This window comes from Antechinus flavipes, chromosome 2 (assembly GCF_016432865.1).
Source record: "Antechinus flavipes isolate AdamAnt ecotype Samford, QLD, Australia chromosome 2, AdamAnt_v2, whole genome shotgun sequence".
NCBI lineage: Eukaryota > Metazoa > Chordata > Mammalia > Dasyuromorphia > Dasyuridae > Antechinus > Antechinus flavipes.
Genome location: NC_067399.1, coordinates 225,441,866 through 225,454,931, shown reverse-complemented (window position 1 = coordinate 225,454,931; position 13,066 = coordinate 225,441,866). Strand labels below are relative to the sequence as shown.

The 13,066-nt window shown below is 40.9% G+C and overlaps 1 protein-coding gene across 5 annotated transcripts in view; it reads right to left on the bottom strand.

Annotated features, from left to right (window-relative positions):
* OTOF (otoferlin) overlaps positions 1–13,066 on the bottom strand; it is a 171,374-nt gene that overhangs the window by 101,308 nt on the left and 57,000 nt on the right. For 3 of the 5 annotated variants that reach the window (XM_051976329.1, XM_051976326.1, XM_051976325.1), the window contains exons 5-6: positions 11,022–11,203; positions 309–353 (exon numbers count right to left, since the gene is read on the bottom strand). In XM_051976329.1, coding sequence (XP_051832289.1) covers positions 309–353; positions 11,022–11,203 — 227 coding nt within the window. The remainder of the gene's footprint in view (positions 1–308; positions 354–11,021; positions 11,204–13,066) is intronic. The other 2 variants (XM_051976328.1, XM_051976327.1) reach the window with 1 other exon arrangement.

Genomic DNA, 13,066 nt, shown 5'->3' with positions numbered 1-13,066 from the left:
ATTATCCTTGATCATAACACCCCTTCCTGGCCTCTACCAACACATGTGTATGTGTGTATGTATGTATGTATGTGTGTGTGTGTATATATATATGTATATGCCATTACCCCATTACTCTTCTGCCTGGATATGCCAGCTTACTAATCCATCTCAGGTGAGAGGACCAGAAAAATCCTCTTCATCAGCTAGCCCGATATGGAACCGTAGTCTAAACCATAGTGTTCCTCCTCACAGGGTAGTGCCTAGTGATCAGAGGAGCTATACAGTGTAGCCCTCAATGTGTTCTGCCAGAAGCCAAGGTCACCTACTTGTGTTCTCCATCTTTTCCTCCCTTGGTCTTCTCTCTGCCTTTGCTGAACCAGAAAGAAACAAGGAGATGAGTATGCATATGTGCACCAACACACGCAAGCACAGTCATATACCAATATATAGATTAGAGACTAGTTGGAACCATTGTTCCCCAATTGTTCCCCAAGCCCAGCTCTTCCCAGGGACCTCTCTGTCTCTTAAATCCTTTTTAAGCTTCCACACTTCCACATTCCATTCTATGTTGGTTGATGTGAAAGGATGAAAAACGTACAGTCAGTTTTTATACATAGAGTCATCTCTGTTAGGGGAACAGAGAGGCAGTTATCCCAGGGCAGCCTTGGAAATAGAAGGTAAAGGGGTAGTTGACCTCAACAAAATTCAAATAAGTGGGGTTGGAGAGGAAAGAGGATTGGGGTGCAGCTTCCCTAATGATACTCCCTTAAGAACCTGGAAATATCAGGGGAAGTATCTAGTGGTATTTCTCTGAGATAAGACTTCCTGAGGCAGCTAGAACATCCTTCCACATAGGATCATAGATTTAGTTAGAGTTGTAAGGGGCTTTAGACACCCTGGAGTCCAACCTTTTTTATTTTAAACTAAGGGAACTGAGGCATAGAGAAATTAAGTGATATGCTCAGGATCACATATCAAGTAAGTATCTACAGTTCTTAATGGTTATACCTGATCTCCCCACCTCCCTTCACTATTCCTGGCTTGCAGGTGATTTGGGAACTAAGTTTTGCCCATATGTACCACTAGGGATCAGATGACAGTAGCCCCAATTCTCCATATAAGGAAGTAGTATAGTTAATGGTGGACCTGGGACTATGTCAATTACTACTTCCATCCCTTATCAACACTGTCCTTCCTTAATTTACTTTTCTGATCAATATAAACCATTTTCATTATGTATTACTATAGGAGCTCAGCTGGAGAGAGAGCTCAGCAAATAGCCCTAAAGAGGAAGTCTCTGCTAAGGAAAGGAATTTGGGGGGGCTTTTATTCAAATGCTCAGTTTCAGACAAGGTGATGTTCCAGTTTGTCTTCAGGGACCTGGGCTTTCAATCCAGAAAAGAAAGATTTAGGTATAACCACCACATTATTTCTGTGCTCTGATAGAAGGGAAGTAAAGGCAGTGGGGAGTGGAAGAGGAAGAACGAGGGGTTCATTCTCGTTCCCTTTTTCTCCACTTCAGATCCAGCTTCAGCAAAGAACCTTCTCAGATATCATATATTTATGTTTTTGCTGAAGGTCAAACTCTGGCCAAGTCATCATTAGGTAGCTAACATTTACATTAACAGGGAAAGTTTGTTTTGTCTTTAAACTGTTGGACGTTAACCAGGCTTCTGACTTATGTTTAATTGGATAGCTGCTGTCAACAATAATTAGGGTCAGAATTTTCCATATATTCTTTTGGCTCAAGGCAGTAATGGCTGGTAAGATCACAGAAAGACATCTTGTCCTATAACTTCTTTGGGCACAATCTTAGGCATGGAAAGATTTGGCCTTGGTAAAAAGAACTGAAAGTGATGAGCATCTCCCAGTTGTTCCAATAAAGGAACCACAAATGGTAAGTGGTATTCTCTCCTGGAGAAATAAATGTAAGGCTAGAAAGTTAGGGCTAGTGTACCTGAATGATAAAATATGATGTTTTTTCTCTTTCCCTTTGGATTTTGTTCTGAAATCACAGAGAAATATGAGGGTAGAACTGAGTAAAGATGAAAATACAAGCAATGATTGGGAACGCCCCAAGACACAGTTCATACCATTGCCCCATTGTCACCCCAAACATGGGAACAGTACACACAACTCTTCCCCCTTTTCCCCAAGACATAGTTTCCCCTTTCATAGACATACACACACAAGGTTTCATAGCTGGCAAAAACAAATACACACAAGCAGAAACAGAGATACTTTTAGAGTGTGGTAGCAGATGGAGAGGAAGAATGAAGTCTTGGAGCCAAGAAAACAGCAAGATGGTTGATGAGTGAGCCTAAATTATTCAGTGAGACAGAAGGACAACATAAACTCAAAATCAGACCTTCCCTCCCCACAGCTTTTGCTTGTTTTATGTCTCCTTCCTCATATCCCAAGATGGGCTTGTTATTCTCAGCTAAGGCTTCAATGTCCTGAGCAGGACTTGACCCTATTGGCATCTTCCTCCTGCTTCTGGTGTCCCACACACTTTGAGTTATTTAGAGACAGGAGCTGGGGTCCAACTTTAGAGTTACCCCTTCCTCATACACCCAGAGGAAGACTGTGTCCGTTAGGTCCAAGTATGACTCTGGATAATGCTTAGTCCTGGATGAAAATTGAGGTCAAGGTGCACATGGGTGTGAAAGAACCGTATTTTAGGGAAAGGGACTGAAGATATTAGGTTCCAGGTCCCAATTTCCTCAGGGTTAGGGCATAACTCTGAAAATTCTGATCTTCTTTAAAAAGTTTCAGCACAGAGCAAAGTGTATGGTGATGGGAAGTCAGGGCAGAAGTTAAGGGGAAACCCCCAACATATTTCTTTCTAATGGTGGGGATTCCCATACTTCCTGCTATATTTTCCAAACTCATTTTGCACACATGCCTGTACACCATGCTCAGGCACATCACCACTGCACACACCACTTCTGTGAGCACACTCCCCACTCTTTCTCCACTCCCCCCCATGCAGTTATACCCAACATCCCCCTGGTTCCAGGAAGAAGAGTGAGGTACCTGACTTCTGCAGGGTCCCCACTGGAATAGAAGGATTATTAGTAAGAAGGTCAGGTAGTCAAGGACAAAACATCTGCCTTTACATTTCCCACCCCCAGCCAATAAGGAAGCCAGGGCCCCATGAGTGTTGCCATTAGGTAGATATAACAGAAACCCCTCTGGAACCCACAGAAAAGAGTGGTAAAAGTGGTAACAGAAAGAATAAGTTAAAAAAAGTAGCTGGAACCACATTCAACAAAGGTAGGAGTGATGGGATATAAGGGGGAAAAATTAAGGACTTCAGTTTTCTAGAATCAAATGCAAGATTAAAAATGTGGATCCTGACTAGTTCCTGTTTGATATAGGAATGATTTGACTTAAATATCCCTGAAATATAAGTATTTGTAATTGACACAGAAATGAACAACCATAGCCAGCTTGAATGTGTGTGTGTATTTATGTAGGTGTATTTATGTGTTTACATATGTGGATGTATGTATATAAACTAGCTTTATTTAGAAAGAATTTAATAAGCTCTCAAATTTGATCATATTTTGCAGGGGAGAAGCTGAAGATGAAAGCCATCTCCAGAAGGCCAACTTTTCAAAGTCGTCTCTTGTCAATCACCTGATTTTTATACCAGAGTGTATATTTTTTCATTCACTAGAAGCATCATTCATGTATTTGGGGACACTTCCAAATATACCTGAGTGAAGATGGACAATATGAGGACATGAATTTCCACTCCCACAAGGAAGATGGAAAAGTTCTTGGCCCAATTAGTATTAGCAAAGTGTTAATGATGAGATTAAGTGGGTAAAATAGATGATGAAGAAAGTTTCAGTTTGGGGACCTAGATATTAGGTATTTCCTAGGACTGGGAGAACCATCAATTCATTGATTTTGAGGATTTTAGGAAACAGGAAGAAATAGGCATCCCCTGATTTTAAGAAAAAGACTAGAAATAAAGGAAGAGACATTCAGAAGAAAGTCAGTATTAATGTCGATTAAATAAACAAATGAGTTAAAATAGGCCTTGAGGACAAACAAGTGAGTGAGCCTGTGGTGGCCAAAAGGGGAATTCCAGTAATATTTATGGTACTAGGTAGCTACAGAAGAGAGGAAAGATTGAGACCAGAGTTTGGGCAAAGTGAGGTCAAAAGAAGCTAGTGTCAGGAGGGTGAATAGGTTTATATGAAAGTGTTTTCATTTGGGGGGAGAGGGAATCAGATCTCTGACTTAATTGATATATAGAGAGGATTGGGACCTTGAGGTCCTAATGAAGAAACTCCCTACTTATTAGGTGAACCTTGTTCTGCAATGTACAGTTTTAAAGAGTTGTCTGGGGGAGATTGTGACTTATTCAAGGTCACATAGGATATATCATAGGTAGGACTTGAACACAGCCTGATTCTAAGGCTATTCCTCTATCTACTATGCCAAGATGCCACCTAGAATATGTTTATTATCTCTAACTTTTGCTTGCCCTTCTTGATGGCAGGGACAATGTCTTAGTACCCTTTTGGATCCCTAATACCTAGTTTGGTTGGATTGGGTCAGCTTGACGTGTGTGTGTGTGTGTGTGTGTGTGTGTGTGTGTGTGTGTGTGTGTGTGTGTATAGGGTTCCTAGAGAATTTTCATGGTATTATGTCTCTTACTATGAAAAAAAAAAAAAAAAAAAAAACAGTGCCTGAATCCACCCTGCCCCTGCCGCCACAAGTTCTGTTATCTGTGGCCGATATGCTACTGGTTTGGACTTTGTCAAGGTTTGGCTGAAGAATTCCAGGAACAGGTCTGGATAACCAAACAGCAGGAATGATGAAGCCATTGAGGTTGTGATCAAACTTTAGGATGACAGAGACCAAAGAATTTTCTCAGATTTCTCTAAACAGGACCCTGAATTCAAAGAGAGCTTCAGTGTCTCTGGCTAGTGATCTGTTTCACTTGCATGACCGTGGATGGGAAAATAAAGAAATGCCCCCAAAGGAACTCACCATATTAGTCTTGTTTCACTGTCCAAGCTAAAAGAAGGTAAGACGGCAATAAGATCTATTACACTGGTGAAGACACAGGTTTCCCTACATTTCTTGAAGGCTTTCTTCCCCCCCTTCCCTCCAGGAAACAATGGCTTCACATCCCAGTAAGAATGTGCGCCTCCATCACACCCACTTTTAAAAGAGGAAAATTGAAGAATAGGTAAAATGATTTACTCAGGGTCACACAAATAGCAAATATCAGAGCAAGGATTTGAACTTAGCTCTTTCTCATTAAAAAATTGGCTTTAAAGAAAAGTTATAAGGACCTTCATTTCAAAGATAAATGGGGAGGACTGGGACAGATCTCTCTCCCAACTCAGGTGAAAAGAAGAAACAAAGATATAGAAAGCCAGGTGTTTCAAGACCACATGTCCAGAGATAAAGATGAGATGTGCTCTCATTTCTCCCATTCTTTGGACCAGACTTGACTACAAACTCTTCTTCAGAGTCTCAGCTTCCTCATATTAATTTGAGCCAATGCCTTTGGCTCTAGAACTTCTTCTGCCCCAGTAGAACATTTTGTGGATACAGAAGTTGATCTATCCCTCAAGATCCCTGAACTCTAAAGAGCCTGGTTTCTCTTGGATGAGTCCTTTTTTTTTGTTCTCTTTAAATTTCAGTTCTCATTTCCTCCCCAATTAATTTTTATATATTTTGGATTTATTTTTCTATGTAATCATTGTTTCCACCAATGAGATTATAAACTCTTCAAGGACAGAGATTATTCTATTTCTCCATTTATATTTCTAGTACAGTGCTCGGTTTTTTTTTTTTTGGACCATATGATATTCTTGATATAAAGAAGAAGCTCCCTCTATCAATACAGATCAGCAATTATTCTGTTACTTCTGATTGTTGGCAGTCAGTCTCCTTGACTCTAAGGCTGCTCTATCTGTTACATCACGCTGCCTGATACACAGTGATAAATCACTTAATCACTGCTCATTGAATTGACATGAATTCTCCTGTTTCTTCCCAGTGCCTTAGTGGAACCTAGAGAACTGGGACTATCCAATCATGCCCAGTTCACTTTGCCAGGAGCTTGTTGCTCTGTAGCCTTAGTTTTCCTTGGCCTAATTCCTTTCTGCCCCAATAGGAGAGCAAAAATCCCACTCCAGGAAAATTTCACCATGGTAACTTGACTGTCCCAGTTCTTCTCACTCATTATTTCACTTAGTTATTTCACTCATTGGTCACCTCTGATCCCTTCTACTTAGACTGCTTTCTCTAAAGACCTTTATCTCCGTTTAGAGGTCACCCTGAAGAAGAAATCTCTCCAGGTCTTAAATAAAGGCTTCAGAATTGGCAATCAGGCAAAAGCTGGAAAGAGCCTATCTGGGACTCTCCCTCACTTCCATGGCAAGGGACTTCCATGGAAGTGGGGTAGGAGCACAATGGAAGAGTGCTAGGTCCCCTTTTAGCACTGCCAAATCAAGGACAGGCCATTAGAAGGGAACTGAAACAACATTCCTTATGTTACAGATGAGAAAACTGAGGCTTAGAGAAGGGAAATCATTTTAAGTAGTTAGTACTACTCTTAGGGAAATGATAGGAGCAGAGATGGAGAACTGCAAGGGACCTTAGAAGGTGTAAGGTCATAGTGTCATCAGCTTGAAGCTGAAGGGACATGAGAAATCATTTAATCCAATTCCCTCATTTTACAGAAGAGGAGTCAGGACCCAGAGTGGCAGGTGACTTGCCCCAAATCACACAGGTAGTAACTGGAAAAGCCAACATTTGGGTTCAGGTCCTTCAACTTCCCACAGGTGTGTGCATGAATATACACCCTCTCACTCACACACACACAGACAACCTGAGGCTGTGGGGTGATACCTGGAGGTCAGGGAGCACTGGCTGTTGTTGTCACCCTGTCCCAGATCGTTGTCACTGTGATAAAAGTCCTCCTCCTCCTCCTCCTCTTCTTCTGCCCTGGGATGGCCATATGAAGATGGGAGGGGGACAGGTTGGAGCTTTGATTTTGACCTGTCTATGAGGGTCAGAGACTCTTTTCCCTCTCCCCCATCTTAGACCACCCACTCTTACCATACTGGAAAGTTCTGCCAAGATACATAGGGAACTTTGCTTTTTTATCTCCTACCTAGAAATTATCGCCCCCCCCCACCTCCTTCCTCTCTCTCCCTCCCTCCAAAGGAGCAAGGGAAGAGTTGGTTTGGATTTCACTCTCCTTTTTCTAAGCAGGATGACATTAGAATTGTCCCAGAGAAAATGTTTTTGTCTTAATTTTAAAGGTTTCCAAGTTTGTAATCCATCAGTGGATTCTTCAGATCTCTTAAGACACTTAAAATCAAAGAGTATTAGAACCCAGAAAGATCCTAGAGGTCACTTCCCCCAAATCTCCATTTACAGGTGAAGAAATTAAGACCAACAACAATTATAGGACTTGTTCAATGTCACAGAGCATTTAATAGCAGAGCCAGGATTAGAGCTCAGCTCAGATTTCCTGCCTCCCTCATTCTACCATGCCATCCCACCTTCCAGAAGTTCTTATACTCAATCTGAAACCATGATTCATGTTTTCCCTTTGGTGGGGAGGGAAATCATTTCTAAATGATTCTTTATAAAAGTGTAGATGGTCATTAAGTTCTCAAATGAACTTTTCTCAGCCTAATTCATGAGATCATAGATGTAGATCTGAAAGAGATCTAAGAGGTCAACTAGGCCAGTTGTATTATTGTGTAGAAGAAGAAGCAGAAGCTCAGAGAAATTAAATGGCCTGCTTAGTCACACAGGCAGCAGGTGGCAGAGAATCAGGATTTGAACCCAGGTTTCCAACTACAAATCCAGTGCTCTTCAGGGCTGGTCTCTATCCACTGCACCACCTAGCTGCCCCTAATGACTGAGCTTTGAAAAAAATTAAGTCAATCAATCTTGACTTCATATACTGCCTAGTTAGTGCAAAGAAGACTTTCTCCTTTGAAAAAAAACATGGCAAAAAGTCCCAAGATCACAGATTTAGAGCTTAGTAGGCCCTCAGAGTTCATCTGGTCTAACACCTTTATTTTACAGATAAGAAACTGAAGAGAATGGAGTTAAGTGACTTGCCTAGGATCATACAGGTAAAAAGAATAGTCAGTATTTTAATCCATTCCAAATATTGGGCTTTTTTCATCATGTGATCTCCTAGTATACATCATCTGGGAATTTACTTGTACTTGATTACATAGGCTCTTCTATCTTCAAATGCTCCTGGCACACAGTAACCACTTAATAAAAATTAATTGATTCATAATATTTGAAGATTAAGATACTCTTTTGGTGACCTCTTAGAGATGTCATGAAGTTGCCATAAAATCATAAGATCAGAGATCTAGACACGGGAGAGACCTTAAAGATAATTTTAAAACTGAAGAAACAGTGTATTTAACGGTATATTCAGTGGGTGCCAGTTATCAGATGTAGAAGGGGGAATTCAGAAGATGCAAAATACTTTCCCTTCACATCTCATTACCTCTAAGAATGAACTTTAAAGTAGGACTTTTTTTTTCCTTCCTTTATTTCATCTTTCATGGCAGAATTCTGAAGTTCCTTTTGCTTTTTAAGTATTGTTTTATGAAAATTTTATTTTTGCAGATAGTTTCTTCCTTTCCCTGAAGAAAAGTCAAGGCTAGTTAGGGTTTTAGCAAGTTACTTGGGGCTACTCTGATTCTTTGGGGTCTCTGTAGATATTTCTGACCTTTGAATTTGCCCTTTGCCTTCCAGCTAGTCCAGTGGCAAGTAGTCAGCTAATGCCCTAACTTTGTTGGAAGAGGTCTCTGCTAATTAACATTGGTAACCCTATTTTCATTCAAGTCTGAAGCAATTTTCCTTGAAGTACAACTCTGTGATTGCCTATGAAGAGGAAGGTGTGACTCCTGATTGACTAAGAGGCCTCTGAGCCAAAGGCACTCAGCACCCCAATAAGGGGGCAAAGGATGTAGAGCAACTTCAGAAGAGAAGTTTGAGAAAGAGGCAGCAATATCTTCCAGTAGCCTCTTTGCCTTTGCCTACTTTCACTTGGCCACTTTCACAAGTACACAAGGTCTTCATCTTAGTAGTCTCACAGCCAATCAGGAATCACACCTTCTTCATACACAGCCTACAGGTTATAGGACTGTCTTTTAGGGAAAACCATTCCAGATTGGAGCAGGAGTAGAATTACAATGAAAACACTGACTTCTCACTCACGGCTAGTGTTCTCTGCCCTGTCATCCTCATCCTTGCATCCTTTCTTCTCTCAACTCCTGTATTGCTTTTAAAAGGAAAAGGCAATTCTGAATTTGAGTACAAAGGAAGTAGAGGCCCAGATTAATCTGATAATAGAGAGTGCCCATGGACTGGTACTAGTGGACATCAGACATGGTCCTAATGTGGCTTTTTTTAATTTTTAAATTTTTTTTAATTTTGGGGAAAAATATTTTATAGGAGTTTTTTACTTTCCCTTTCTGGGAAATCACTATTTATTCACTATAGGCAAATTCCTCAAAAGCAAGTCCTGGGTTGGTTTTTTTTTTTTTTTTAATTTTAAATTTAATTTAAATTTAATTTTTTTTAATTTTTAATTTAATTTTAAAATTTTTTTAAAATTTAATTTTAATGTAATAAATATTTGCTGGATCTTACTGGATCTTAGACTAATGGTGTAAGGAGAATAGAAGAAATGAGATGACTAGGAAGAGACCCTGGAGATTTAACCAAGGAAAAGAGGATTTTTTAAATAAAGTGAATGATTTTTGAAAACTTTGGTAAGGTTGTCCTAAGCACTATAGAAAGTACTACTCTTCCATAAGCAGGGTTCGTTGTTTTGTTTCTAGAGTTGGGTGATTTTCTTTTTTTTGAGTGGACAGGAAGTACCTGGGAAATGGTTCTGCCCAAGAAGAAGCCTGAAGCAAAGACTTATCCCAATTCTGGAAACCATAAGTTGTCTCTTCCTTTCCTACTCACACATTCCTGTTGTGGCTTGGGGCACTTAAGGTCCCAGTGCCCAACTTTCCATATTGGGAAAGCAAATCTAGAATCGCTTCTAAATTCAGGGTAAGGGAGAAAATTAACTTTTTTCTGTGAGACTCCTGCCCTCTTTTGGCCAATTCACTTCCTGTAAGGCACACAATTTTCAGTTGATTTTTGAAGATTGAAATTGTCGATGTGGAACTGTCTTGCTCTTGTTCATCTCTTCTCAAGTGCCTCCAACAATAATATGTATGTAGCTGTTTAGCTTGTGAAATTCTTTGCTTACATTATTTCATCTAAGCTTTGCAACAGTTCTGATAGTTAAGGTGGGCATTAATGTTCCTATTTTATGGGCATGGCTACTGAAGTTCAAAGAGGGTCATTCACCCAAGGTCATACACCTTATAAGTAAAAGAGCCAAGACGGTAAGGGAAGTGTTGGAATTGAGTAAGTGTAAATAACAATTGTTTCTGTTTTGGCCAGAAATTCTAAGGGTCTTCCTATTCAGACTGATTTTTTGTTGTTGTTGACTAGATAAAATAGGCCATCCTTTGCCTCAATTTTACCTATCCTTAATCACTTAAAAAAGGGGCTTTACTTAGCTTTAAAAAGCCAAATTCTCCCACTACATCTGATGCCATCTTTAAGTATCCTAATTGTTATCTGGCCCCTGGACCCAGATGGCTCTGGGAGAAAGTGAGGCAGGTGACCTTGCCCCGCCCTCCCTCACTTAAATCCAATTCCCGTGCATACCATGGAAACCCCTCCCTATGCCATGGTCATCTTTGACAATGAAGGACTAATGACAACAGTTGCCTCTATACCATTTAAGAGCGTGAGGGAATCTGAGGGCATTTCGAACCTAGGTTCTCTTCTATCCACAAGAGATGCTACCAATGCAATTACACACTGGCATGTGCCTCCTCCAGGGAAGGGGATCAGTAGGGATGCCCAATTCTTGGCGTCATTTGGGTAGCCAGGGAGCCACCCCGTGCACATATTGGAAAGCCCCCATCATAGCACAGCCGCCTTCTTATTACCTTCGAAAACTCTTCTCCCCAGGCTGACGGGAACCACGGTGGGAACCTGGGAGCAGGCCATCTGTCTCTTGGCTGTCCTTCTCTTCCCCTTGTAGAGAGTCATCCCCCAGGAACTCGCCCTCATTCCAGGAGCCCACGGTGCCATCAGCTGCCTGGTACCGGACCTCCACACATATGCTCGTCTATAAATAAGAGGATGCGGGGTAGGATGTGAACACCTGGAAGCTGGGAGAACCAACAATGAAAGAGGCAGAACCTGTGGTCCCCTCATGATATGCCTCAGAGAGCTGAGGCACCTTGCAAGCTGAACTGGACATTCTCTCAGTTTCCAAGAATGATTTTTAAAACTCGGCTCCCCATCAATGATGGTTCAATGACTGCATGAATTCTCCTCAGGCCAACCTTGCAAATCAGTATTTACAACCCTCCATCTAAAAATCAATATGGAAAGGATATTGGAAGTAGGAACTTGATCCATCAGATTGCCACCTTCTGTGTCTCACTAATAATAACTAACATTTATATAGTACTTGTTTCACAAAACATCTTACAAGTATTATCTCACTTTGTCCTCACAATAACCCTGGGAGAAAGATGCTATTATTATCTCCATTTTATAGATGAGAAAACTGAGACACAGTTCAGGGTGACACATCTAGTAAAGATCTGAAGCCAGATTTGAATGCAGATTGTTCTGACCTTAGCTAACTGTATAACTTATTAAGTAAATTCTAGAGAAGTTATCTGACCCTTAACCAATAAGTGTTCAAGTCAGAATTTGGAAGTCAGATCTCTCTGACCCAGCACTTTAGCCATCTCTCCATGTTGCCACTAACTGGGGGAAAAGGCAAGAAAGCTGCATGGATCTTTTTATAGATCCTTGGTGATGACCTCTTAGTAACCCACAGTGGATAGAATTGGGTGAGTAGGACAGTGGGAGATAGGTAGCCCACCTCTTTCCATCTCAATTTTCTCATCCTTAAAACGAAGGGCTTGGACTTAGCCCTCTCTAAGGTCAATTCACAGCTCTACATTTATGATTCTGCTGGAAATAGCATTCAACTTGGGGTCAGAGTCTCATCAAAAAGCCTTCATTAAATGCTTAAATTGTGTAAAGTATATTGTGTCAGGCACTTCTCTCACAGAGCTACATTTTACTGAGAGGGATGGGGGGAGGAAGAAGGGGAAACAACAAATAAGTATATGCAGGGAATTTGAGGAGAGAGCAAGAATCCATAGCTTAGAGGATCAGAAAAGGCTTCTTATGGGAGATGGATCATGAGCTGAGCCTTGAGGAAAGCTAAGGAGGATGAAAGGTAGAGTTGTATACGCCAGACTACGCAAGAAATTGTCATGGAAGATGGAGTGTCTGTTTTAGGGAATAGCAATAGGCCAGTTTTCTAGAGCATAGAGTTTATGAAAAGGAGTCACAGGTAATAATCCTAGAAAGGAATACTGGAGCCGGATTGAGGAAATTCCAAGCTGAGGAATTTGTATTTAATTCCAAAGTCCATAGGGGACTATTGTAGTTTCCTAATCACATGGAAAATATGGCATCACTTGTGCTAGGAACATTATTTGGAGATTGTGTGGAGGATGGATTGGAGCAAATGGGCAGCGGGGAGATTAACAAGGAAGCAGTTTCAACAGGGTGGGAAAGAAGATAAGGGTAACGACTGTGTGGGAGGGGAGATGAGATAAATAACAGAGACTAGATTTATCAACCATTGGAGAGGGAGGAGTGAGATTGGCTCCAATGATGTGAACTTGGGAAGAATGTTGGCACCCTCTAGAGAAATAAAAAAGTTTGGATAAAGCAAGAGTTGAGGGAGAAACACAGTGAGTTCTGTTTTAGACAGTGGGATATCCAGGAGTGGATGCTAAATAGGCAACAGCTGATGTGGGATTGAGAGATGTGGGATAAGGACAGAGACAGACAGAAAGAGAGAGGGAGTGAGAGAGATGATAAGATTCTATTATTATCTCCATTTTACAGATGAGGAATCTGAGGCAAATGAGGTTAAATAACTTGCCCGGGGTTCTAC